This window comes from Manacus candei, unplaced genomic scaffold (genome assembly GCF_025592945.1).
Source record: "Manacus candei isolate 608988 ecotype Guabito, Panama unplaced genomic scaffold, ASM2559294v1 h1tg000088l, whole genome shotgun sequence".
Taxonomy (NCBI): domain Eukaryota; kingdom Metazoa; phylum Chordata; class Aves; order Passeriformes; family Pipridae; genus Manacus; species Manacus candei.
The window spans coordinates 7,043,725-7,070,432 of NW_026138136.1; the positions used below are offsets into that span (position 1 = coordinate 7,043,725).

At 39.7% G+C, this 26,708-nt stretch overlaps 4 protein-coding genes across 10 annotated transcripts in view; 2 read left to right on the forward strand and 2 right to left on the reverse strand.

The window, feature by feature from the left end:
- The window catches only part of LOC127482463 (uncharacterized), a 225,693-nt gene that overhangs the window by 187,176 nt on the left and 11,809 nt on the right, over positions 1 to 26,708 (reverse strand). The window lies entirely within an intron of this gene.
- On the forward strand, positions 79 to 10,927 carry BAG1 (BAG cochaperone 1). Of its 2 annotated transcripts, XM_051812829.1 has the most exons (7): positions 79 to 331; positions 4,101 to 4,229; positions 4,380 to 4,462; positions 5,179 to 5,292; positions 5,796 to 5,903; positions 7,952 to 8,014; positions 10,240 to 10,927. In XM_051812829.1, exons 1-7 carry the CDS (start codon positions 289 to 291, stop codon positions 10,327 to 10,329), a joined length of 630 nt encoding a protein of 209 aa, XP_051668789.1. In that variant the 5' UTR covers positions 79 to 288; the 3' UTR covers positions 10,330 to 10,927. The 2 variants fall into 2 exon arrangements, with proteins under 2 accessions (XP_051668789.1, XP_051668790.1); XM_051812830.1 differs by lacking the exon at positions 5,179 to 5,292.
- On the forward strand, positions 13,741 to 25,054 carry ZNF830 (zinc finger protein 830). Its single transcript, XM_051812804.1, has 10 exons — positions 13,741 to 14,363; positions 14,501 to 14,600; positions 15,677 to 15,797; positions 16,338 to 16,371; positions 17,321 to 17,526; positions 17,873 to 17,963; positions 18,612 to 18,675; positions 21,120 to 21,200; positions 22,552 to 22,628; positions 24,384 to 25,054. Exons 1-10 carry the CDS (start codon positions 14,242 to 14,244, stop codon positions 24,565 to 24,567), a joined length of 1,080 nt encoding a protein of 359 aa, XP_051668764.1. The 5' UTR covers positions 13,741 to 14,241; the 3' UTR covers positions 24,568 to 25,054.
- LOC127482446 (poly(rC)-binding protein 3-like) overlaps positions 19,970 to 26,708 on the reverse strand; it is a 493,280-nt gene continuing 486,541 nt past the window's right edge. For all 6 annotated transcript variants that reach the window (XM_051812791.1, XM_051812785.1, XM_051812792.1 and 3 more), the window contains one exon: positions 19,970 to 22,134. In XM_051812791.1, coding sequence (XP_051668751.1) covers positions 22,114 to 22,134 — 21 coding nt within the window. In that variant the 3' untranslated portion in view covers positions 19,970 to 22,113. The remainder of the gene's footprint in view (positions 22,135 to 26,708) is intronic.

The following is a 26,708-nucleotide window of genomic DNA, read 5'->3' on the forward strand; positions in this document are numbered from 1 at the left end:
TTTGGTCTTTCAGACGGGGCGGGGGCAGGTTATCAGCGCAGTGTGTGGCACAAGCACAGGATTTGCCAGAGGCGGGGTCTGGATCTGATCCCAGAAGCATCTAGGGTGGCAAAAAAACCCGTCCCGTTTACGGCCGGGTTGCCCCGGCCGTGCCCTTGCTGCTTGTGGTGGGGAGAAAGCAATAACTGCGCCCCGGGAAGGCGGCATTCCCGTTTTCCTGGTGCGGAAGTGACGTGCTACGGGCGCGCCCCGGGAGGTGCCGCAGACGCTTCCCTGTGCCGGGGTGAGATGGCGGCGCCCGGAGCGCCGGTGACCGTCACCGTCACTTACAGTAAGAGCCCCGGGACAGGGGAGCGGCCGGGGGGCTCGGCTGCGGCGGCGGGGGCTCCGTCCGGCTGTTTCGGTGTGCAGGGCGGGGCGGGCGGGCCGCGGCTGCCCCGGGGAGCGGGGAGCGGCCGGGGCCGGCTCGGCCCCGCTCGGCCCGCTCTCCATCCCCACTGCTGCCATAAGGTTTCGCTCCTTGCTGGCCACCGATTCCAAGTGTCTCTCTCCGGCTGGATCGCAGGCGTAGACCTGCCGTGAGGGGGGATAGTGGGAGCAGGGGACAGGGCGGCCTTTGCCAGGGAGCGCAGAGCTGGGATCGGTGGGGGGCAACGGGGATGATCGAGGAGCTGGAGCATCTCTCTTACGGGGAAAAGCTGAGGGAGCTGGGCCTGTTCGGCCCCGAGAAGAGACAACTGAGAGGGGACCTTGTCAATGTGTATGAATGTGTAAAGGCGGGATGCCAGCAGGATGGATCCGGGCTCTTCTCGGTGGTGCCAGGCAATAGGACAAGAGGCAGTGGGCAGAAACTGATGCACAGGAAGTTCCACCTGCATACGAGGAAGAACTTCTTTACTGTGAGTGTGACTGAGGACTGGAACAGATTGCCCAGAGAGGCTGTGCAGTGGTCTTTTCTGAAGATATTCAGAAGTCATCTGGACACAATCCTGTCCCATCTGCTCTAGGATGGCCCTGCTGGAGCAGGGAGGTTGGACCAGCTGACCCACTGTGGTCCCTTCCAGCCTGACCCATTCTGTGATCCTATTGTTCGGTAGTAATCTTCATTTAGATGCAATATATTGCTGAAGTCAGCACTGCATGTTAAAGGCAGGTGCTACCTGATAGGTTTTCTTCTTCTTTGTTGAAAAATACTTGGATGTTTGCAGCTAGTGTGCTGCAAGACTGCAACAGAGAGTGTGGTTTCTTCAGTATGACAGATGGGTGCTGAGCTGGTGGAATGGGTCACTCAAAGGCCAGCTTACACAGTTGAGGTTTTTTCCCTCAAAAAAAGAAATATGAGGAGGGAGAAGGAGGTGGAAGGGAAGATGGTCTTATATCTGCAAAAAAATATAAAAAGGTAGTGTGAAGAGGTGAGAATAGCCCTGACTCCACAGTATGGAAATACCATGGTTAAATTTTGGTGAAGTGAGACAGAAGGAGGACTGAGGAGGATAGTAAGGTATTAAATCAGCAAGGTATTCTGCTCATTTTTGTTAGCAAAACTTGTTAATTTTTTGACTAGATTTTTTTAAATTATTGAATAATAAATTCAGCCTGTGTTCCTTTTGCACCGTGCTGGTGATTTTCTTTCCATCTTTAGAGTTTATTTCTGCTTGCTCATTCGTGTTTTCAAATTGTTACATTATTTTGTTAAAATGTTTTCTTTATCACCTGGTAGTTTTATTTAAGAGTCTTTGGTGAGGAACTTTGTGGAATAATATGTTTGAATTGTCATGATTCATGTGCTCGTTGATGTCTTCGGAGAGCTCCATTTGGTCTGAGGGGTTTTCATTTGCAAAGATGTCAATAACTTCGAGATATTGACATATTTATAATTCCAACATCTTGCTCTTTGCCATCAGTCATCTTATGTGAGAATGTTTTCATCTTTCCTATTTTTTCTTACCTGGTAATTACTTTGTCATTAATAAATAGCAAATAGAAGCCATTGTTCACCTTGGGCTTCAGCTGGCTGATTTACACCTGCTGCTGTCAGATGCTGATTTAACACTTTGCACAAATGTTTTTAGTAAAGTTTTGCATGCATGAGTGAAAGTGGGGAAAGATGCAAATTAGGGTTGAGAAACAGAACAGCAGTAGACCCACATGCATCACTTCACAATCTGCAAGTATGGAGGGTTGACCCTGGCTGGACGCCGGGTGCCCACCAAAGCCACTCTGTCACTCCCCTCCTCAGCCGGGCAGGGGAGAGAAAATAGAAGGAAAGGCTGGTGGGCTGAGATAAAGGCAGGGGGATATCACTTACCAGGTACTGTCACGGACAAAACAGACTCGACTCGGGGAAACGTAGTTTATTAACATTCAAATCAGAGTACAATAATGAGAACTAAAAGAGAAAAACTCACCTTCCGCCACCCCTCCCTCCTTCTTGGGCTTCGCTTTCGTCCCAAATTCTTTAACTCCTACCCCCTGAGCAGTGCAGGGGAAGGGAGGCTGTGGTCAGTTCATCACACTCTGTCTCTGCTGCTGCTTCTTCCTCACACTCTTCCCTTGCTCCAGCGTATGGGTCCCTCCCATTGATTGCAGTCCTTCAGGAACAGGCTGCTCCAGTGTGGGTTCCCCACAGGGTCACAAGCCTTGCCAGCAAATCAGCTCCAGCGTGGGCTCCTCTCTTCAGAGGGCCACAGGTCCTGCCAGTGCAGGCTTCCCAAAGTGGCCATAGCCTTCTTAGGGCATTCACCTGCTCTGGTGTGTGTCTCCTCCACAGGCTGCAGGTGGATCTCTGCTCCACTGAGGACCTCTGTTGTGAATTTACAGTAATTTTTTTTTTTATAGTCTGCCTAAAGTGGTACTTATAATTTCTAATTAAATTGGTTCTCTAGTTAGACAGGCTTCATCTGTTCTTTTCCTCAGTTAATGCTTGTTTTTGTTTTTTTTTCTCAACTGCTCATAGGCAGAGCCCTTATGCAAAGCAGTTGTATATCAAAACAAGTGTTTGAAATATATTGAGATTGTGCTTTGTGGGATTTTTTTTTCCACAACAAATTGGGAAGTTCTGTTTATGGAAAATGCTTCAGTGAGGGGGGCGTAATGTAATTTTAAGCTTAAAAATGTCTTAGAATTAACAAGTATTGTTAGAGCTTTAAAGTTTTTGAGGCCACAGTGTCACTTTTCATGTGACTGTGGGAGGCTGGAGTATTTTAATATCAATATTAATATTAATCTTCTTTATCAAAGATACATGCACTTAAAATTAGTGGCATGAGAATAGTTTTATTTCTGGTATTTGCTCAGGACTTTTCTCTTCCTGCAGAGTAAAAAATGCCTGTCTTGATTTCCCATGCAGCCAGTGATGGTTGATTCCTGTGGGTGCTTTCAGATTGACAGATCTTAAATGCATGGGAACAGAGGGTTATAGAAAGGGTCTGTTGCAAAGCAGAGATTAATAGGCATACTCCTTTTTTCCTAAGAACTTCCTCTTTACTGCATGCTAGTAATCTTAGGGAGTCTGAATAGGATGCTCCATAAGTGGATTGTGACAGATAAACTGGGACTTCTCAAAGTGGTTAAGGCTACTTATCAGTAGTATTATGGGGAGAAGTAGTTTTTGGACTGTGAGAATTCTGTCTAATTGGTGTGGAGGCAACACAGGGTAGACACTGATTGCTTGTTTCTCACGTATGGGGAGTGGGGAGCAAAGGAACTGATAAATTGTCTCAGATACCAAGACTCATGCTATTAAAAGTTCCTACAAGTGGGAAATGGGATACATCAGGAAGGTGTGGGCTTTCATGCTTCAGCTTGTGGAATGTCTGGACACTATCTGTACTCTTAAAAAAGAGATAGGGAGTAATATTTAGCAGGAGCATTATGCCAGTAAAATACACCCAATCGAACTCTTCAGATTATTACAGTGTAAACCAAAACTTTCAACTCAGGTCAGTCACTCCAAGAGGAAAGACTGAAAATTATGATTTTACATGAGAATCAGTGGTTTGAGAACTTTTTGCATTAATGGAAATAAATATTAGAAATGGATTTTCTGTAATGTTTCCTAGGTATTTCTAGGTATTACTGTTACTCTGTTTTTCTGTTAGGCAACGAAAAACACAGTATTCAGGTTGCTTCTCAACAAGAAGACGGTGAACCTACACTACAAGACATGGCTGTACTTATTGAACAAGTCACTGGAGTTCCAGTTCCCTTTCAGAAACTGATATACAAAGGTAACTTATAAATCTGCAACATTTCTTATAGATGATAACATTTCATCTTAGTCGCTTTCAAGTGTCAATGTTTTGAATATCTTTAAAAAGACATTCTTATGCCACTAACCATACTTTAGCTGGTTTTTTTCTCTCTTGTTTTTCATTTAGGAAAGTCTCTGAAAGAACTGGAACAACCATTATCAGCACTTGGCGTTAAAAATGGTTGCAAAGTCATGTTGATTGGGAAAAGGGTAAGTGTTGCCTTTGGACCTTTTTTTTCCTTAAATTATTGTAATTTTTGTCAGTAAGTCAGATGCTGAACACAGAAACAGGTTACAGCATTAACCTAATTTTGTATACCTATCCACAAAATTGAATTCAATCTCATGTTACCCTGCAAATAACTGCAGTTTGTACATTTCTGAAATTACATTATTGACTGGCTTCTGCTTTACGTTATTGACAAGACTTTGCGTAATCTATTGTCAGTGCTCATGAACCTTCTGTGAACCATGACCTTATCTGCTCATCTTTTTTTTTCTGGTTTAATAAAAACCTCCCCCAACTGTAGCTACTGAGTCTGCTGGGTTATTTCTGGTGAAAGGACTTGTGGCTGGCTTTGCCAAGTAGAGGACAAGGTAATAATCTTGTGATGTAAATGCTACCTCTACTTTAAAAATGCTAAGTTAACAATAAGAAAAAAAAAGTTTGCACTTTTCCTTTTTCCCTTCAATTTAATTTCATTTAGTGTGTTTATATACCTTACTCTTCTAATATTTGTAATTAAGCTTTGGAAGAAGCTTATTCATGAGAATTTACATATTCTCAAATATGAAAAGAATAGCCACAGTGTAGTATGTAAACCAACAGAAGCCTTTATGTCTGTGTCGCCACTGCTGCTGCTTTTTAGCTGCATTGTGTATCCACTTGTTCCATAGTTGTGAATGTTGTACTTTTGAATACACAGAATAGTCCAGAAGAAGAGGCTGAATTAAAGAAGTTAAAAGATTTGGAGAAGTCAGTGGAGCAAATAGCTAATAAGTTAGAGGAAGTTAATAAAGAGTTCACAAGTATCCAGAAGGTATGCCAGTTTTGTATCACTTTATATCTTTGCAAAACAATTTTGTAGGTATATGTATTAAAAAAACCCAAACCAAAACAGTTTAAAGGTTTTGAGTAGTCAGTAATAGGCTGTCCCTCCTAACTGTCCAAGGGTCCTGTATAATTCTTAGTGAACTTCAAATGCCATTTATGAGTTTGCAAAATAGAGACATGGCACTTTTTGGAAAAAGGTAAATTTTGTTTCATGTGGGATAAATTATATTCTTTATATCTGGAAAAACATTAAAGAATTCACTTAAAGTCCAAAGGAGAATATCTGTTACTTGTTTATCTTTTAAGTAAACCTAGCAGATCTTACATTTACCATGTCAAGGATTGATAGAATACAGATTGAGACTGGAGTCCCTACCATGCTTGAAACTACACAAATAGTAAATGGTGTTTTCTGTTGTTGTGGATTGGCAGATCTTCGAAGATGAGTATTCTGTAGGGTATGGGATAATTTTGGTTTTCCTTCCTCAGGGATTTTTAGCAAAGGAGCTCCAAGCAGAAGCACTAAAACAGCTGGACAAGAGGATAAAAGGAACTGCAGAGCAGTTCATGAAAACCCTGGAACAGATTGATGCCATTGTAAGTAACTAACTAACCACAGAAGAGGGTAAAATCCCAACAGAAATTTGCTGTTAAGAATATGTTTTTTTTATTAAATGGCAGATTTGTAATCTAGAAGGACAATATTGCAGAGAACAGGTTGTTCTAAGAATTGAAAAAAAAGCTGTCTCTTCTTAAATACCAGTCACTGATTTTGTTTACATAAGTTCATGACAAATCTGTCAAATTGCATGTATCAGGAGTGAGGACATTGATAGTGTTACTGACTCATAATTATGCTCTGGTGGCCCATCCTCCTTTCTTGAGGATGTTTTTGAGTTATAGTTCTTCTTTAGAACTTAAATTACGGTGCTGTTCTGATGAAACTTAACTTCTCCTTGTCCCTGCTATACTTGTCATCTGGTAAATCTATACCAAATTAACATTTAAAGGATTAAAAGAAAGAAGTATTCTGAAAAACCATCATTGTGCCTGTAGCAAATATTTGCCAGACTTCTGGGAAGTTTTGCCACATACAATAAGATGAGAACTTACTATTAAACTTTTGAATTTGTCTGGATCAATAAGCATTTGATAAGCTTTCCCTAGTATAATCCTTCAATCCCTTAGCATGGATCATAAACATAAACTTAAAGCTTCAGAGGACAATTTTTCTAAAGCTCAAGGAGCATCACCACATGAAAGGGAAGATTTTCTCAAACCCTTTGATTAATCTGTCATTGCCCCAGGTGAGCCAAGACTCTTTGCCCAACCAATGTGTCTGCAGTGTCCTGTTATGGGGACCCTTCACTGAGCAGTGTGGATTGGAGGGCGGTTCAGCTAACCTGTTCAGGGTTACATGCAGACAGAAAGACCCCCTCCTGGGTCTCCACACCTTTAATTAGTCTGTCGGCACCCCAGGAAAGATTCAGGGACACACACCAACAGCATGAGAGACCCCCTCACGGGTCTCCACAGTTGAATATGTTACCTGCTGCTGTCCAGCCTCCCTGCAATGCCATCTCATGACTCCAGTCATGGATTCGTCCCACCAAGTTTCAGTAGTGAAAACTAAGTTGTAGCTTTCTACTCCAGACACCCTGCTCTTAGGAACCAAGAGGGAAACACCAATGAAATACCTCAAAGGCTTTAAGAAGTATTCCTCTAGGAAGGTGATACAGCTGACAGCCCAGCTGAAGTGCCTCACAACAACGCATGTGGCACGGCCAACAAACAGGAGGATTAGAAACCATTTGTCTGAACAATAAAAGAGCACCTTTTTTTTTTGTTTTTGATTGTTACAAAAGTTTATGTCTCTAAACCTTGCAGAGGGGCTCACATTTTTGCTGAAATGAAACAGTACTATAAAGAAACTTCTATTCTTGATCTGGAGTTAGATTAGAAAATAAAAGGTGTACTAATGAGAAAATTCAAGAACTGTATGTATTTTCAACAGTGAGAGCACAATGTTTCTAAACATGTTTACATAAACATTATATAATGATAATTATCTGTACGGGTATTTTAACTGTTAAAAAAAATCATAAACCTGAGCACCATTCCCCAGCAACACTCCACTTTCACATAGCTCGAAAAGGACAAAAGACGTAACATTTGCCAGGAAGAAATACATGAATATATATTGGGTGGTAGGAGTACAGAAAATTATGCCATTTTAATTAAATTAAAAGCTGACAGCGTGTAACACCTCACATCTGTTGCCTTCCGTGAGTACATTGCAGAGATGATCAGATATACAGCTCTAACAGACTGGCAATGTCTGCATTACTGATGATACATTCTAATGATGGCAAATGATTGAGTTAATGTATTATGTAGCTTATTTCTGTATGCTACCTAAAGACAAGTGGTAAATTTTCTAACTCTGTTTTTTTGCAGTCAGCATGCCTCATCCCTGACTTTTTTTATTACTTTTTCTTATCAATTCTTTCTTGTGTAATCATCCTCACTAAGCAGGCATGACATTCAGGATGCCTGTTCAGGGGATTCTTTGATAATTTCAGTTTTTGCTAATATGTTAATTTCACCATTAAGCTTCATCAGCTTGTTTGTTTATTTTACTGCAGAATCTGCCAGAGAATTTCAGTGATTGCAAACTCAAAAAGAAGGGGTTAGTGAAGAGGGTTCAGGTGAGTTTTCTTGGTTTGTTTTTGGTGGCGGTTTATTTCCTGTTTTTTTTCCCATTAATGCTGGGCACTTGTACACAAGAGTTTGTGAAAATGAGCTGTTTAGATTTTCTCAGTGTTTGTTCTGACATTGATATTTTTTATGACCTCCCTTTGAGAGGTATTTAATACTTTATAAAACAGCATACAACAATACAGATTTTCATTGCTCGTGCTGGTTGTAAATGCTTGCCATTTACATTAGTGGTTGGCCTTTTTGCTGTGTGATAATGTTAAATAATTCTTATAAAGTATAACTAGTAAGGAAAACAGGATTGATCATTCCTTCTTTTTGGCATCCTGGTGGATTGGAGTAATGACTGAGGTCTGGGCACAAGGATGCAGTCAGCTGTAACCCCTGCTGATCTACTCCTGACCTTGCCAGAGATGTTCTTTGGAAAATTTAGCTTCTATTGCAATGTACCAACTTTGTATGGAGAGTAGGTCTTTAAAATAAGATCTGTACAGAAGAGCAGCTGGGGGCGAGGGGTTAAGTTGCTTTGCTTTTTTATGATGCTTATAAATTCCTAGGCATTGTTTGCTTAGAGACTTTGAACTGAAGGTTTGTTAATAAATACTGGAATTCAGCCCCCTCCAGTCAAATTTACATAAATGAATGCTAATGCTACTTGTATTACTGGTTTTATTTGTTTTGCTTTATTCCCAGGTTAGACTCCTAAAAATTATTTGTGTTAAGTACCTGGCATTCATATATGGAGTTGAAAGATTCTGTCTTTTACTGTAACCTTACTAAGTACTTCACATTGGTGTTTCACAAGCTTTTTAAAACAGCCATCTATTTTAGAGGAGGGCCTACGAAGAAGCACTTTGTAGTAGAAATGGTTTTAGTTAAAGCTTTAGGGACAAAGCATTTGTACTCAGTTACTGAGATAAGTTCAGACAATGCAAATTGGAATGAAGGTGGTTGCTGGAGTAGCTGTGTTATATGGGGCTCTGAACGTGCTCTTGATTCCTTATGCCTAACCACAGCAGCATGGACTGATGGCTATAAACTTTGTGGCAAGCTATTAGACCTCCACTCCTGGATGAAGTTACAGCAGAAATAAGTGGGGCTTTGAATAAGAATTGCTGTTAAAGTATAAAACAGACTCTGTTGAGCAGAGATCAGAATTACTGATGTGCTTTTATAGGCACAGTGTTCTACAACTGTAGGTCATGAACCCTTTGAGGACTGCAGAAGAATCTTTAGGGGTTGCAGACCAGAGCAGTCAACAACAGTTTGTTTTTCCAGAGCAAGAACAAGAAAACAGTGGCAAGTTATGCTTGTTACTCCTAAGTATTCATGAAAGCAAGGGGGAGCTATTAACTGCCTTCTATTGCTGGCAGTCATATATCTTCTAGGATGCAGAGATAAGTATAAAACACTTGCAGCCAGCAGCAGCAGTTGTTATCACCTTGATTTTTTATCCCTCAAGTCCTTAATGATGTAAGTTGATGATGGCTCAAGGGATTGGATTGGTTGAAAACAGTGCGATGGTTGAGAAACATTCACCTAGCACAACAGTTTGCTGCTCTAGAGGGAAAGAGGTTTCTTAGTGTCATTTTAATGTAAATCATGTGAAATATCTGGTTTGACTGTTAGAGTCTGGTGCAGACATAGCAAAACCAAGTGCAAGACTTGAATAGCTAGTGGAAGAATCTTCTCAGAAACTGCAGTGTACTTGCTTACCTTAGGATTGGCCTAAAATCATTTATTGGCTTAAATGCTACTTACTGATAAAGATGAAGGTTCAATGGTGCCCTGTAGTCCAGAGAAATAGAAGAGCTCTTGGTTTAATGAAAGCTCATTTTAGATTTGACTGAGTAGGTTTGTCATTCCCACCCCTTGGCCTCTGAAGTATGTGTTTTGGAAAGGAGCTTAAAAGTCATGTTCCAAACTGAATGAAGCACTAACTTGTCTGAACCTTTATGTTTCTCATTATTGTTTATGAAAGTACTTCAGCGGCAGGACTGGTGATGATGGGCAGCCATGCTGTTGCCTTATCAAATGTCATGTTTCTTTTGGGTTCTGGGTAAATGCAGTTGTGAATAAGCTATTATCAAAACAGCTGGAAGGTGGTTATTGAGTTAGCATCTTCAGATTCAGGATAGGAACTTTCTGTTCTTAAGAGGCACCTTCCACTGCTAAATTGCATAACCAGTGACATTTGTTTGTTTCTTATTCTTAGGTTTTTCTTGCCCAGTGTGATACCATTGAAGGAAATATTGGTCAAGAAATGGACAAGCTACAGTCAAAGAATTTGGCATTGGCAGAATGAGGCATCGCCTTACATAATTAGGAAACATAATTGCTCTATGAGCAAGAAGAAAAGTTTGCTCTTTGTTTTGGAGCACATATCCAGCTTCCGTTTTTTTTTTTCTTTTTTAAACCCAGTCTGTTAGACTGGTACCAGTCAATCATTTCTTGCTGGTTTGCCGCTTGGTTAGAAATATTATTTTGAAAAGAAAATCCTTCCTGAAGAATGGCAGAACTAATCTTTGTGATGAATTATGTATCTTACGGATGAATGTTTAGTTAACTAAGTTATGAAGTTTTTGATGATGGGCAATTTTGTCTGATGTATCTTTGAATTTATTTACAGCTCAAATCAAAGAAGGTGTATAATTGTACAAGTGCCATAAGTTGCAGTTGTAGGACTTCAGCTTGATTGAAAAAGGCAAACTGAGACAACATCTGGGAAAGCTGAACATTCTAGTAGACAGTTCAGAGCAATAAAAAACCCTACGCATTTGTATCTACTTAATGTTTGTATGCATTTATAAATATAAGAAAGCTTGACTATAAGGGAGTTGTACCTATTTTAGCCTTAAATTGTCATAATAAATGGAATGTACTGTAACATGTATGGTACTTAATTTTGAGTGGTGCTTTAAGTTGTTACCGAGCTCCTTGATACAGATGTATGTTTTTTACATAGATTTCTGAGGTACTGTGGTTTTTATAGATTATTTGTATTTTTATTATTTGTGTTCTGTCTTAAAATATATTGGGAAATGAAATGAGATTACTCGTGCTGCTCAAATACCAAGGGTTCAGTTCAAGCAAGGTATAATTAAGGAGCTATTTTGAAAGGGTTTTTTATACTTTTTTCTGATTTTACTGAATTCACGATGCTATATTTAATGGAAAAATGCAGTGATTATTTCTAGTATGTTAAGGCAGTCAGTGAATTTTTATAACACATTGCAAAGTGACACAGCTTTATTTTAGCAATGCCATTTGTCTGAGGGTTATGACTGATTCTCACAGTCAGATATGTGTCGTGCTTAACCTTCTCTGTTAGGTGAAAAATAAGGTTTTTGCCAGAGATAGGAACTTTGAGTGGGTGCAGCCAGCTTTGCAGTTGTTGGTCAGAGGCTGTAGCCTACGGTCAGAGCCTCTGACCATACTGTAGGTGGTCGCCTGTAGCTAACACAACTGTAATAGGAGTTGCTTTTTCACTGATGCTTCTGGTTGGTAGGTCAGTCATACACATAGCTGCTGGTGAAGTAGTGACTGGTAAGGAGCCTCTTTCTGTGGGAAAAATAAAGCTCTTTCATCCCAAATGAGTCAGACTGAGAATGTTTAGAAATGGCCCTTAGGTAGTGAGCCCTTATCCATATGTTTTAATGTTAGCTGTCCTTTCAAGATAAAAATAGGAAATGTATGTAAAAAGATCTTAACTTCTAATAAGTTATAAAACTTAAACAATGCCTAAAGTGTTATTATTAAAGTATTATCTTTGATGTTTGTAATTGGAGGAGCATTTTCTTTTTAGTGAAAAATGCCATTGGACAAGTGAAGTGATAGTCCTGCATTAGAAAGGGTCACTATTCTAAAATGCTGGTTGACCATACCAAGATTTGTGTTGCCATGTTGTTAACCAGTTATTTCAAGCTTGTATTTTTAACTTATGAAATTCTCTTATCAGCATCTGTGGAGGATTTCATGGTCTAAACTCCTAGGAACCTTATCTATGTTAGGAAATGGTATCGTAGGACTGTGGAGGTTTTATCCTAGGCTACTAGTCTGGTCATGGCTCCATTTTTCCTAGCACTTTAGGGTTAAGAGGAAGAAGCGTTGGTTGTAGCCATTTTTGTGAAGCCTTGCCTAGCCTGTTGCTGCTTCTGGACCAGATTCAGCTGACTCTTAAACCACCAGCAACACTTGCCTAATTCAGGGAATGCAGAATCATCCACTTTCCTGTGATGGAAAGGATCCTCACCCTCCCAGCTATAGGTCCTCTAATGCATTGAGCTTTCACAGGTGCATGTATAATAAACAAAATAATCCTCTTGTGCCCACAAAGAGAACTGGGAGCTGTGGTCATGGCTAGAACTATGTCCATTTCTGCTGTTCCTTTGTATTTCTCTCTCAGGCAAGAACACTTAAGGCTGCAGGTAGACATCATCTTCCCAGCACTTCTTCCCAGAAGCTGCTGCTTCTCGAGGTGTGCTTATGTGAGTACATCCTCAGCCTGTCTCAAAGCAAGGTGAATTAATTTTAGGATGTTCTGTAGCAGATCTCTTGATGATCTGGTACTTTTAGGCAAAAAGAGTGATGGTGAACCTCTCCCACCAGCACATCTGTATTCTGCAGAGAGTGGGTGTCCTGGGCTGAACTCACCTTACAGTGATAACTCCTGGTGTCTGATTTCTAGGACAAAAGAATGTGTATGAAGACCAACTTTTGCAGTATAAATTTTTTTGTCTTCCAAATACAAAAATGAGTTAGAGTTACCTAAGACATTCTAGAGTGGATTGACTTTTATACTTAGTTTTCGAAGACGAGTCCTACACTTTTTTGTCATAATAGCCTTAAATTTCGGTAAAAGCAAGCATCTATGCTTTTGAAAAGTGCAGCAGACTACAGTTGTGGGAGAAAGGGGAAGGGAGAGATTTTAAATATTCTTTAGAATTTGTAAATATAGATCTCAAGCAAGCTTAAGCTATATTCTCAATGATTCTGTAGTCCAGGTGTACTGTGATACCTGTTTTGCTACTGAATCATTTCCTCACCCCAGCCACCTGCCCTGATCATGTCAAAACAGAAGTTACTCCCTTTTGCCTTAGTTGCACTTATCCCATTGTCTTCCTCCAGTTGCTGTGTCGCTCTGGCTGTGTTTACACATCTTGGACTTGCCATCTGGGCAAAATGGTTTGTCTTTTAGGAAAATGGAAATTGAATTACACACTCCCTTGGCCCATTTTCTTCCCCAGATCCCACGGGCTGGTGTGAGATGAACCAAACCCAACATTCAGGGAGCTGTGGAGTCTTGAGCCGTGGGACGGGTTGCTCTCTGGAAACAGCATAAAATTAGTGGCATCCTCTGTGACCAAGTCCTCTAATGTCGCTGTAAACCTGGAGCAACACTTTTTGACTTCTAATGGACACTCATGGTTTGGAGTGGAACTTGGCACTAGATTTTTTTTGTTAACTTACTTTATTGTACTATCTACTATTATAAAATGAAATGAAAAGGTGACAATAAAATAAGGAGAGTTCTCTGCTGTCCTTGGTCATGTTGTGGTCACTAAATTCTGTAGATGGGCTGTATTTTAGTGGGGAAGGTGCACACGCTCTCAGTGTTGGCACTGGGAGCAGCCACCGGGTGTGGGGGGCCTTCTGAAGGGCGCAGTGATCCAGGGCCTGGAATGTTCCTGGGATTGGCAGTGAGCCAAAGCTTAAAGAAAAGCCGTGGGGTTTTGTGGCAGCTTTTTCTTTTTCTTTTTTTTTTTTTTCTTTTTCCTTTCACAACTACGTTGTGCACCGAGGGTCTGGCACAGGTTGCCCAGAGAGGAGGCTGTGGAGTCTCCCTCACTGGAGATCTCAAGAACCGTCTGGACACAATCCTGCGCAATGTGCTCTAGGATGACCCTGCCTGAACAGGGAGGTTGGACCAGATGACTCACCCTTCCCACCGGACCCATTCTGTGGTATCTGGATGTACAGGACGTACCGTTTATTATTTTTTACTTACTGGGGGTTGGGGCGGGAGGCGAGGGGGCATGTTTTAGGGAATTTATTCGGAGATGCGTCCCACAGCTCCATTGCTGGGTCTGTCGAGTGCTAACGGCGCTCCAAAGGCCTAACCGACGCACAGCCTGACGAGGGCGGAGAATCCAACCCTCCTCCTCCTCCTCCGCCGGCGCCTCCCTGGCGCGTCACGGCGGGCGCCGGGCGAAGGAAGATGGCGGCGGCCGGGGCTGGCGCGGGGCGGAAGCAGGTGCGGCAGGAGGAGCTGCGGCGCCTCATGCGGGAGAAGCAGCGCCAGAACGCGGGGAAGAAGCGGATCGACTCGCCCTTCGCCAAATATCCTCGGCGCCGGGCTCCCTAGCGCTCGGCTTGGGGGCTGTGGGAGGGAGGGAGGGAGAGAGGAAAGAAAGAAGGGATAGAGGGAGAGGGAGTCCGCGCCCGCACGCTGCTTCTTTCCTTAACGTGGCCGACACGTACAACAGCCTGGGGCACCTGAGCTGCTCCCTGTGCAACGCGCCCGTGAAGAGCGAGCTGCTGTGGCAGACCCACGTCCTGGGCAAGCAGCACCGGGAGGTGAGCGGGGTTTGCGGAGGGGCGGTGGTGCTGGTGTGCCGCTGGTCCCGGGGGATGCGGGTCTCGGCTCGGCGTTGTCTGGGGCTTTGCCATTCGGGAGTACCGGGCCAGCACATGAGAAGGGGGAGGGATTATTGGGGAAAGGTCCCCCCGCCGGATCGGGGGCTTGGGGGTTCGCTGCTCCCGAGGGTTCGCAGTAATGGGAGCAGCGCAGCACCCTCCGGGGTGCGGGAAGAGTGTGAAAACAAGCCTGGTTGGTTCGTCCGCTTTTTGTTTTCTTAAAAGCTGTGCAGGGATCGAAAGGCCAGCGCTTAAAAGGGGGGTCCTGTGTCTTTCAATTGGCCTGCCCGTAAGGTGAAGCGGTTCCCACCTAAGCCACAGCTTTTGGCTGTCACTTGTCTGAAGCTCGGACTGTGAAACCCCTCTGGGGGTTGCTCTGGTACCTGTGTGCTGTCAAGTGACAGCTTAGGAAAATATGTTAAGGTTAAGAAAATATGCCTTTTTTTTTTCTTTGTAATTTAGCAGTAAAGATGAAGAATTTATAAAATGATTCAAGGAGCTTGTAATTTGGATGCAGCCTTAAATCTGGGGGAGGGATTTTAATCCTTCTAAGTTCTGCTGCTGCTTCTTAGCAGAAGCTGGGAGATCGTGCTTAATTTTACAAGTACCGAGGAAAAGACCAAAAGAACTGAGGGGTTCCTAGTTCATTGCCTGCATTCAGACTAGATGACCATGGCAAGGCATACTGACATGTCTTTAACGCTAGTGCTGTGTCTTAATTTTAAAACACTTAATATCCCAGGACCTTAGAATGAGTCCAGCCCTCCTGCTTTCTCCTCCAGTGCCCTACTGCTGTCAGTATCACTGATCTTTCCTTTCTTACTCATACAGTTTCCTTTGTGCAGGTGCCTGTCCCCATGTCACATCATTCCAGAGGTTGACAGTCTTTGTTTCAGTGATCCTGTTCTAGAAAGATATTAGCTCACTTTTATAATCTGTTCTAAAAGCACTGTATTTTAAGATGCAATCCAGAAGTTACTGCTAGGAAAGTGTCCTGAATTTTTATTTCTTTACAGAGAGTTGCAGAATTAAAGGGTACAAAGCAGACTGCAACTGGTTCAGCTGCTGGCACATCGTCTCATCCTGTCAAGAGAAAAACTGTTGACACGGAAAATACAGAGCTAAAAAGAGTAAAAGGTGAGGAGAGGAAAATACTTATCAAGTACCTGCCAGAATCCAGCCATTTTACATCCTGAATGTTTTTGGTTTATTTTTTGTCCTTTGGAAGTGAGCGTGAATACACATGAATACACAAGACTGTTGAGTTAATGTCAGCCCATTGTGGCTAGAAAAGGAAGAAATCTGTCTTTCTCTGTTAGTTCACTGTCAGGAGAAAACAATGCCTTTGGCAGTTTTCTTCTGGGTTTTTGGTACATCACGGAACTGTGGGCTTGGCCCAAACAGAACCAGTAGCAGTGTAAGCTAAGCAGTAGAAGCACTTGCCCAGAAGTGGTGTTACTCCTTTTCAGTGGGATCAAGCCACTGTTTTACCTCAACCCATGCCTCAAAGTTCTTGCTAAAGGAAAGATAGTTAATTTTTTTTCTCTTGGTGTAGACATGTAAACCCTTGAAATACGCCAAAGTGTGCATTTGTGAACTTGCCTCTGTAGTAGGAGTCTGAGGGTTGTTTCTTGTAAAAGCATGAATTTTAAGGAGTGACTCTTGGCTGTTGTACAGGTACAGACGAAAAGCCACATACGTCTACAGCTGGGTAAGTAGATGATTTCTTTGTAACTACCAACAGCTGCATTCTCGCCCAGTTCTTCCTTGTCACTCTTTCCTAGCCAAGGGTAAAGATTCAGAGTGTCAGCAAATCCCTGATTCCGATCATTTTCTAATGGGGTTGTATATTCCTGAACATGGCAGCATCTTCCTCAGTGCAGATGAGAAAGTCCTATCTACTCTTAGAGTCTCTGGGAAAACAGGAATTCTTTTACTGTCACTATCAGACTTTTAGATATTAACGTGGTGGTATTATACAGTTTGCTAGAATGAATGTAACTGGTTTATGGCATGCACTCTGATCTTTAATGCTAGAGTACTGCAGAAGAGGTGGTAGTCTGAAATTAAGACAAATTTTGAATGTATAATTAAATTATATTTACAAAAACAGCTAACAAATGTCATCAGTAGATCTTCGTTAAGATGGTTTTTGTCACTTAAAATTCATGTAAGTGCATATCCTGCAGTTGAACTCTAACAAATAAAGGACTGTATTTGACTTCAAGGGAGTGGGTTAAGCACCTTTACTGCCACTAAAAATGTCTGATATGTTCGGACATCTTTGCAGGATTGGTAGATGTCACATGAGACCTGAGGGTCTATTGTACACTTCACAGGCTGAATTATTATTATCTTGCATAGATATTATGTACCTTGTAGAAGTTTTGAGTTTGTGTGCAAAATTAACACTTGAGAGGTTTGTTGATTTCTGAACTCATCCGTGTGATTAGTTTAAAATATAACATGGAAAATTGTTTGGCCTGGAGGCCTGTAGCTATTCTAAGCAAATCTGGGTTTTCTTACTGCTGAACCTGTGTGGCTTTTCTGAGCTGCAGTTCTGGGCAGCAGTAGGTACCCAAAATAAGTAGTTGTGTTACATGTAGTTATCAAGGTTTATTGTGAAGTTTGAAATCGTTGTGTTGTGGGCTCTTTACTAGGCTGCCATCAGATTTTTTTGATGAAGCGGAGCAAGACAGTGCAAATGTACAGCTTTCCAAGGGTCCAGGTCCCAGTTTATTGTCAGGAAATTATGATGATGACGATGATGATGAAGAGGAGGAACAAGAACAGTCAAGCAAATCTTCCATTATGCATAAAACTGAAATCCCAACTCAAGAAGCAATAGCTAATTCTCTGCCTGCAGGTAATGCTGACTGAAATAGTAAGTGATTCAGTAAGGAAAAGCTGTATTTTAACTGATGATGAAGGGTTTTTAATTTATTTTTCTAATTGTTGCTATTAGCTGGTTAGGGTGGGTAATACTGGAATTAGAGGAAGGAGATTCTTTGCTAGTTTGTTATTATGTGGTGGTTTGTCAGCATGATTATTGATTTTATGTTCTAATTGTTTGAGGCTGTCAAGTGAGATAATGCCTGGGTGTTCTTCCCTTGATTCAGTAAGGTGTTAATTGATATTCCTGTCTAGTCAGAATTTTAGAAACTGCTTGAATAGCTCTTCTTTTTGTCACAGACTTCTGTCCTTCCCTATAGACTTCTTTGACAGCAAAACTCCTGCTGCTCCTGTAGTTTCCCATTCAGGATCCATACAGAAAGCAGAGGTACAAGAGAAGATAGTGGAAAGGTAAGCAGCCAAATCAAATATTGATAGTTTTAGGAGTTGTAATTATTCTTACAGGAAGTACAGACCATGATCACTTAGAAATCTGTCATATTGTTAAGCTGCATTCAGAATAGTTTGTATATATGCCACCCTCTGGCATTATTTCAGACAGGTATTTTGCACCTTAGGGACAGAATAAGACGTGGAGGAATGCCATACAATATCTGTTAGACATGTCTATTTGCAAATTTTAACACAGGGTGCTGTGGAAGCTTAATGTCAGCCACTGCTTATAACTGCTTGTTTTGTAGTAATGGTTCAGCTTACTTGAGCACTTGTAGACAGTGGTTTAGTCTTTCAGAAGTAGTGACTGTGCTGTTAAAATGTTAGGATGCTCAGCACAGTGGAAAGAATAGTTAAGAAGCATAAGCGTAGTGCTTGTTTTCACAGTGAGATTTAAACCCTTTTGTGAATTTCCTTGTCAGTGAGGCAAGACCAAGCTGAAGAAGGAAGTTTTGATGATTATAGGTAAAATTTGGGTCTTAAAAAACGTGGTCCATTTCTAGGTACTTTTATAAAAGATTATGGATTTCATTCTTGACTTTTTAACTCTACAATAAATCAGGTTGCAAACTGTTAACCTGGGCTTATAGTAATCAAATATTTCAGGAAAGAAAACACTGCTGAAGCTTTGCCAGAAGGTTTCTTTGATGATCCTGAAGTGGACGCAAAAGTAAGTGATCTACTCTTTTTATGCTGCAAGATTTATTTCTACCAGTTGTAATCATTTTCTGAGTAGATGCTTCTCCAGATAATCAGTCATACCAGAATAAAAGAAAATGACTGAACTACTTAGAATACAATAGACTATTTCATTTGGAAAGGACCTACAGCAACCATCTAGTCCAGCTGCCTGACCACTTCAGGGCTGACCAAAAGTTACAGCACGTTATTGAGGGCATTGTCCAAATGCCTCTTGAGCACTGGCAGGCTTGGGGCATGGACACCCTCTCCAGGAAGCCTGTTCCACCCTCACACTTCCTTCAACTTGCACAGTGCCAAATGACCAAAACAAACACTGATATTTCAATTACCAACCTTTTTGTTTTGTTTTGTAAAATTTGCCACAGATTTGATGACTTTCTTGCTTTCTTTATTGAAATAATAGTGCTATAGGGCTCAAGTCTTTTTTATTTTCCATGAGTATATTTCCCTGTTCACACTGTGGAAGGCTACTGTTGTATTTAAATTGCATTGTGAGGTCCAACCATGACATCTAATTTGGAGACCTTCCAAATAATGCTTCTTTATGTTTAGTCCCATTGTCTCAGCTAACAAGCTTAGGTGTCTTATTTACTCTGACAAGATTCTTTTGGCACCACTCATGACCACATGTTGCCATATGTGAATAGTTTTTGAATAGTGATGTTCTGAATACTGAAATACGTAGCTGAAAACGTGACTTCTTTTTTTGCTTGCTTTGGTTTGATTTTCTTGGTTTTGTTTGGTTGGTTTTGGGTTTTTGTTGTTTTTTGGGGGGGGGGAGGGTGTTTTTCATTTTCTGTTTGTTTTCTTCGCTTTGACTAACTGAAGTGTTAAATTTTTCAAATACTTAGTTTCATCATGAGTTGGGAAGCTTGTACAAAGCTGGGAATACCTAGCAGGCAGAGGAGAATCTGCTTATATCTGTGAGGACACTGGTTAGTGATCTTTGTTCTGGTTATTGCCTCAACTGATAAAATTTACAAGCAGTTACTTGTTCCAACAAGCTCTTCCTGGAACTGGTGCAGATGCTCTTCCTTTTAATGAACTCAGTTTCTGAGTGTAGCTAATACTCAGACAAAGGACATCACTTAAATTGAGATGGCTGCAGTGGTCCTGTTTTGGAATCATAACATAAAATAATTATTTTAAAAATTATCTGACCATTTGGAAGGGAGATTGTGGGCATCAAAAATGTTTGTTATTTACATTGGGTATTTGTAAAGTGTATAAATTCTAGATTAGATAAATATTTCAAGAAAAAATAACTTTAGTGTTTAAATTTATTGTAAGAAATACAAATAATTATGAATTACAAAAGACAACCACAATGCATAATAACACAGTACATACACATATGATAGAAATAATCACAGAACAGAAAAATGAAATGATGACTATTACTTCCCAGTATGAGTTTGCTTGGAAGCTTCTAATTTATTCTATAAACTTAATTCATACTACTCGATTTTGTATAATTACTCAGGAACAAAATGTACCAAACTGTTTTCTTTACCGAGGTGATGACTGATGTGTCACCAAAAGAGCAGAACAAATAAAGGAAAAATAAAACTAATGCAAAAAGATGGTGTCATGAATTACTGTGTTCAAACTGCTTAGTTCTCCAAGCTATATAATTTCTACCCAGTCCTGAGTCAGGCATAATCTGTCATCTAACGTGTTATATGCCACATCTTCCAGTCTTGAGTTGTGAAAGTTCTGATTACACAGGTAGGTTATCTTGTTTATTTATTGGCATTAAAAGCACAATCTGGTTTTGATTACCTTAGTTGTAGATCTTAAACACGTTCTTACAGCTACTGCTTTTTCAGACTTCATGTCTCAGTAACTAATGCCATCTACCACAGAATAAAAAGCTTTACGTGCCACTAAAATTGGTTTGTAGCTGTACATTTTCTTCTGTTAGCCAACAGAATTAGACTAGATTTGAAATACAGTCAGACTATCTAACAACAACAGCGACTGAAAAAGCTGATGTTCTATGTTATGCCAAAGACAAATAATTTACTGCTTTTTGGCTTGTGAAATGGCTACTGTATGCAATTGAACAGGCAGTTTACAGAAGAATTTAGAAGTTATCACCTGACACAGAGGAATTCCAGTCCATCAAATTAACAGACTTAGTCACTTTTGTTACTCCAGATGTTCCACACCAGCCATGCTTGATTATTCTTTAATGCTACAGTCACTGATGTTGTTTTAATCCAGGAGTCAGATTTTTCCTCCAAAACCATTGTGCAGGTGCACTCTCTTACTCATATGCATTACTTAAACTGAAGTACATCGACCAGACTTTTCTGATAGCATAATTTTTCCTATTTCTCCTGATATTTTACAGTGCCCCAAGGAGTCACTAGACATAAATTGTTAACTTACAAATTTCATGTTCCTTAGGTGAGAAAAGTTGATGCTCCAAAGGATCAGATGGACAAAGAATGGGATGAATTTCAAAAGGCAATGCGACAGGTCAACACAGTAAGTAATGGAATCTATTTTTATTGATTCTAAATACTATACACAATAAAGAAAACAACAGTTTCATGCAGCTCTGCAGAATGACTGACATCTGCATTTGTCAGCTGTTTGTTTCAATGCAATGTGTGGTTAAATGCACTGTATAAATGAGCAAAGGGTTCCTTCTATTTTCCACTTAAAGGAAATTAAGTTGAAAAACCTTTGATCAGGATCCAGTCATCAGTGTGTATCTAGTTACATTTGTTAAATTGTATTTTATTTAAATACTATTTAAATACTATATACCTCAGATCAGTGTCCTGTATCCAAACAGGACATGATTGTGGACTCTTCTTTAGATCTAGAGATATATGTATATTTTAACCTTTAAAAACACAGAACAAAACACGCCCATTTGTCTGCCTTTTTGAAAATGTATCTATAAAGTGTAGGTAACCTGGGTTTCATGGTTAATTTAAATGTACTGGAAAGGAACCCCAAAATTTGGGAAAATGACAAAGGAGTTTGTGTGTGAGACACATGAATTGGCCACAGTTTTTCTGTACTTCCACTTTTTACTATTTAGCATTGCATGGAAAGTCTTCCTGCAGCAGGTTTTCATCTGCCCTTTTGTACAATATAAAACTGTACTAAAGAATACCTGGTGTTCTCAGTCTTCCCCTAGAATATTTGCTTTTTTTTAAGTTATTTTAATTGTAAATAATTACTCATCTGTCAACTGCTAAGAAAAGTGATGCAGAAAAATTTATCATTGCTCATTTTAAAGCCGTCAGCACTATAAACAGAGCGAATGTTCATACAAAAGCAGTGGTGGATACATTTTGCTAGCATAAGCCATTCAGATATTCTTCAGCTTAGGAGGAATCTTCTTAGTTATGCGTGGACCATTGATTGCATAGCATCTCCCAGACATTCAGATTTGAGAAAGTATATGCTGAAAAAAATAACAGGTTAGAAACACTTCGGGATCTAGCGGGAATATTTAAGTGATATGTTCAATAAGTGTGTGTAATTAAGTCCCAAGCACTGGGGTATAGCTCCTGTTTCAACCTCAGACTTTGGATGTGTGCAGTTTGTTTATGCTCAGTTTCAAATTGCAGTGTATTGAAAAAAATCAAAAGATTAACCCCAAAGCAGCCAATCTACTTTTGCTTTTATGAAAAAACATTTCCATTTCATATCAAACCATACCATTTTTTTTTCTGTATTTGCCCTTGTGAAAGTGGGAATATACATATAGGAGATTGACACTAACTCGAGATAGGAGGGAGGAGGGAAAGACAGACATCATAAAGGAACGAAAGTGGAATTCAGGATGAAGGTGAATTTTCTTGGTGCTTTTCTGGTTTAGATTTCAGAAGCAATAGTGGCAGAAGATGATGAGGAGGGACGACTAGATCGCCAGATTGGAGAAATTGATGAGCAGATGTAAGTAGATCAATTTTTCCTCAAACTCTCTGTTCTCCAGCAGTAACGGACTGCTACTTGACTAGAGTGATAAAAACATTTTAATCTGTGATACTACCTTTCATTAATCACCTGAATATTTGAAGGACAGACTCCCTCAAATTGCAGAATTATACCTAATAAAGACATGAGTTCTGGTGCAAAGTTATGTAACTTTCTCCAAAGAAAAAACACACGTGAATCACTGAAAGTACAGAAGGCAAATTCTTGGAACAAACTGTCCCCCCTTCCCTTGTCAAATGTCTTAATTTTTATTTCTCTGGAATTTCTGTGCACATTTTTAAAAAGCATTTGCTGTACTGAAATGTTCTATTCTGTGACCAACTCTGCTTGTTTCTAGTAAAAGTTTACTTAAAGTTTATGTTGAACAATGTACTACATTTAATGAAGTGGTTTGTTTTGTTTTGCTGAAATGGCAGATGTGGCGGTTGGATAAGCATTAGTTTAAACTCAGTAACCTGAAATACAGCTTTGTAGAACAGTTTGTTACCATTATCATGTAGCTTAACACATTGATTAATAGTGATAATGGCAGTAGTAGCGACTGAAAAGATGAATTCTGATTTTGATGAACCTTGCAACAAAAAGAAGACACAAAAAATTAAAGCAACACTTAAGACATCTGGGCAGATTTGCACGCTACACATCAGCGTATAATAACAATAGCATGGGGTTCAAACTGAGCTTTGGTATTACAGGAATGTCTTTTAACAGTGTTCATCTAATTCTGCAGAGGGCTGGGGAGAGCTAAACCTGCCTCTCTGAGGATTCACTTTTCTCAGTAGCTAAGGATGCTCTGATACACAGAACCAAATTCAGAAATTTGTAGAGAATTTCAAGTTTGTTACTGAAATTAATTTTCTCCAAAATAAAAGTTACAAATAGATTTTTAGAGTTTTTGTAGCTTTGTCTTTTGACTGTATTTAAATGCAGGCTATTTCAAATTAAACTGAAAATCAAATTAATTCCAGAGACATTAATGTTTTCCTTAGCCTTCAGAGTTTCAGCTATGACTCCCTGTAACTGTATTTGAGATATACAAGGGGAAACAGGATCTGGATTGTAATCTTTTCCTGGTGTCTTTTCTTAGCAAAGATGTATTTAAATCAGGCAGGTACTAGTTGGCATTTTCAACAAAATACAGTGTTTAAAATGGCTAGAATAATTGTTACAGAACATATTTCAAGGACAGAACTTTTTAAGTAAATGGAAAACTGAAACTTTTGGATTATGTTTACTTAAAATGTTCTGCTATAGCACATAGGAAGCAGATAAAGAATCTGAACACTTGTGCTGCTTTTTTATTTTCAGAGATGCCACTTCTAAGTTATCAAAATTGATAACCAATTGATGTCTCACCTTTCTAGCACATATGAAAACCACAGGTTGAGGAAAGAATGCTGTATCTTCTTGTGTGGAAGTAAATATTGGTTCTGTGCTCTTTAAAAAATGATTTGTGGTGGTACTGCAGTTGTTAAAATATTTGGATTTGATCTCATTGCTAGAGATTGCCCACACCGCTCCTCTCCTCTGGTCTCTTTCCACCTCATTAACACAGAGAAGGTGCAGTAGCATCTTGAAAGCTTATTTTTTTAAATGGATTGGAAGCTGTAAAGCTTCTTTATCCAAAGCTGGAGAAGCAAAATCCAGCACTGTAGATGATCAAATTAATGTGAAAAGGCCATAAGTGTTAATAGGTGGTTTACTTTTCAACAGTGAATGTTATCGCCGTGTCGAGCTTTTGCGTAACCGCCAAGACGAGATGAAGGAGAAGCTAAAGGAAGCCATGAGATTAAGAGCAACACAAGAGAAAGAGGATGAGGATATTGGTAGTGAAGATGAAGAAGAGCTGCAGGATTTGCTGTCTCAAGACTGGCGGGTGAAAGGGGCATTGTTGTAGCATTTCTGCAACATGGTTGATACTCTTTTTATCTGTAATGTTACTTCCATTATTAGAAGTGAGACACTTTTGTTAATTATTTATTTAAAGAGGATTGTGAGATGGTAAAGAGCCAAGTGTTTTAAGAAAAAAAATCTTTGTAGATCTAAGTGGTGTATTACTTGTTGTAAAAACTGTACATTGCAAATGTTTTACAATATTGAATGCACCTTTCCTATTAAAATTATTGGTTTCTTACCAGAAGTATTTTAGTGGAATTAATAAGTCTATAAAGAATCTCTGAGGTTTTGGAAGCATTAACTATATTTGGTAATTTTGAGACTTGGCTTATTGTGTATAGAAGTAAAGGATTTGAATAGTCTATGGAGTTTTTCCAGACTGTGGGGTTAGGGAAAGGAAAATATTATATATTTATGTTTTCTTAAAATTTTAAGTGCTCTTCTGTCCATTGCCCCAGCTTCCAATAAAATATGTACATTTTTTTTCAGGATCTGTTACAGTTTCTCTGTGTATATAAGGACTAGCTCAGAAATGCTGAGTTACAGCTTCTTCACAGTGTATACTCTGTGATGTGCCATAGGCAGTGCTGAATATTTTTCTTTATAGTATCCTGTTTTGCTTAGTGCAGCCATCATGTAGCATACCTCACATTTCTTGAACCAGGGGGATAAGAATACAGTAGTTACATATCTGCATAACTAAATGAAAGGGTGACAAAATGCCAGAGAGGAAGGTACTGCACTGGACACTGAGAAGGTAAAATAATTTCTCTAGCTGTAAATACTGGAAATTTTCTTTAAATATTATCTTAGGCACTGAGAGCATCTAAAATTAATTTCTGTTCTGATAAACACAGATTAAGTAAAATGAAGAACCAACAAATTTGACGAGACTGGGACATGAAAAGCAGACCTACCTTAAGCATGGGTAAGTGTCTCTTTTTTATTTTTTTAATGAAGCAAATCTTAAAACATTTCAAATTTGCTGAGCACTTGGAAAAAATAGGAGATGTGTGGCTTGATTTATATCAAAAAGTAAAGTTGCGAAGGAGCAGTTTAACGTTTTCCTTTAAGATTCTACTTTCAAAGCTAGATTTTAAAGGGAGAAAACAAGCTTTACTCTTATGAGGGCATTCTCATTACTTGTCTCAGAGATGTTTATGGACCAAGCAATAAAGATTAAAACTAAAGTTAGATATTTGATTTGCCTGTTTTGGGAGAACGATTTGATACGGTGGGAGCCCTTTCCATATAGTGATAGAGATGCTTTTTTATCACTCCTGATTTCCATGATGCTTGGGTTCAGCTCTTTATATTTATAAAGCTGTCAAAATTCAAGCAATGGTCCTTAGCAGTTTATTGCATCCATTTATTCCTGCTCACATGTGCTGGATTACAGCCATTGGGTCTTGGTTGATTTAATAACCCTAAATGTAAGTAGCTGCTGCTGCTAAAATGTTTGATGAAACACTGCAGTCTTACATGAATTAGTACTGTCATTAAAATAGCAATATTCAGAGAGTACTGAAATAGAGAATAAGCATTCAGAGGATATCAAAATAAATAAGAATGTTTGGACAAGCTGGAGAAGACTTAGTTGGACCAAAACTGAAATACAATTTCCTTTTATAGCGTGAAACACTTGAATATTGATGTCTAAGGTGCCTGGCACGCTGCAGTGAAAGATCTCTAGATCCATTTATCACTGTAAAGAGAACTTTGAGCTGAGAGAGTGCTACAGTCTGAAGAGATGGACAGTCTTTTTCAAAACAAAATGAAAGACAGACCCCCACTTTCCCTCTGACAAGAGCTAAGCTCAGTTTCTAACTGTTCTACTTACATTTGCTTTTCACTGACCCCACTCACAAAAGCATCCTAGCTTGTTAACACTGAGCTTTAGAACCACTCTGCCTTTGGCTTAACATCGGAGAAACAGGATGTGATTAATGTCAGGTTACACTGAGCATCATGAACATACATGTTTTGACAGTATGAAAATGTTAATCTCTGAGTTTATAACTGACATCTCTTTTTTTGTACGTTTTTCTGTAGTTTTACTTTCATCTTGTACATGAACCTGCAAATCATGGTTTCAGCTGCAGATGAACAGGAAATGAACTGAGCATTAAAACAGTTCAGCTG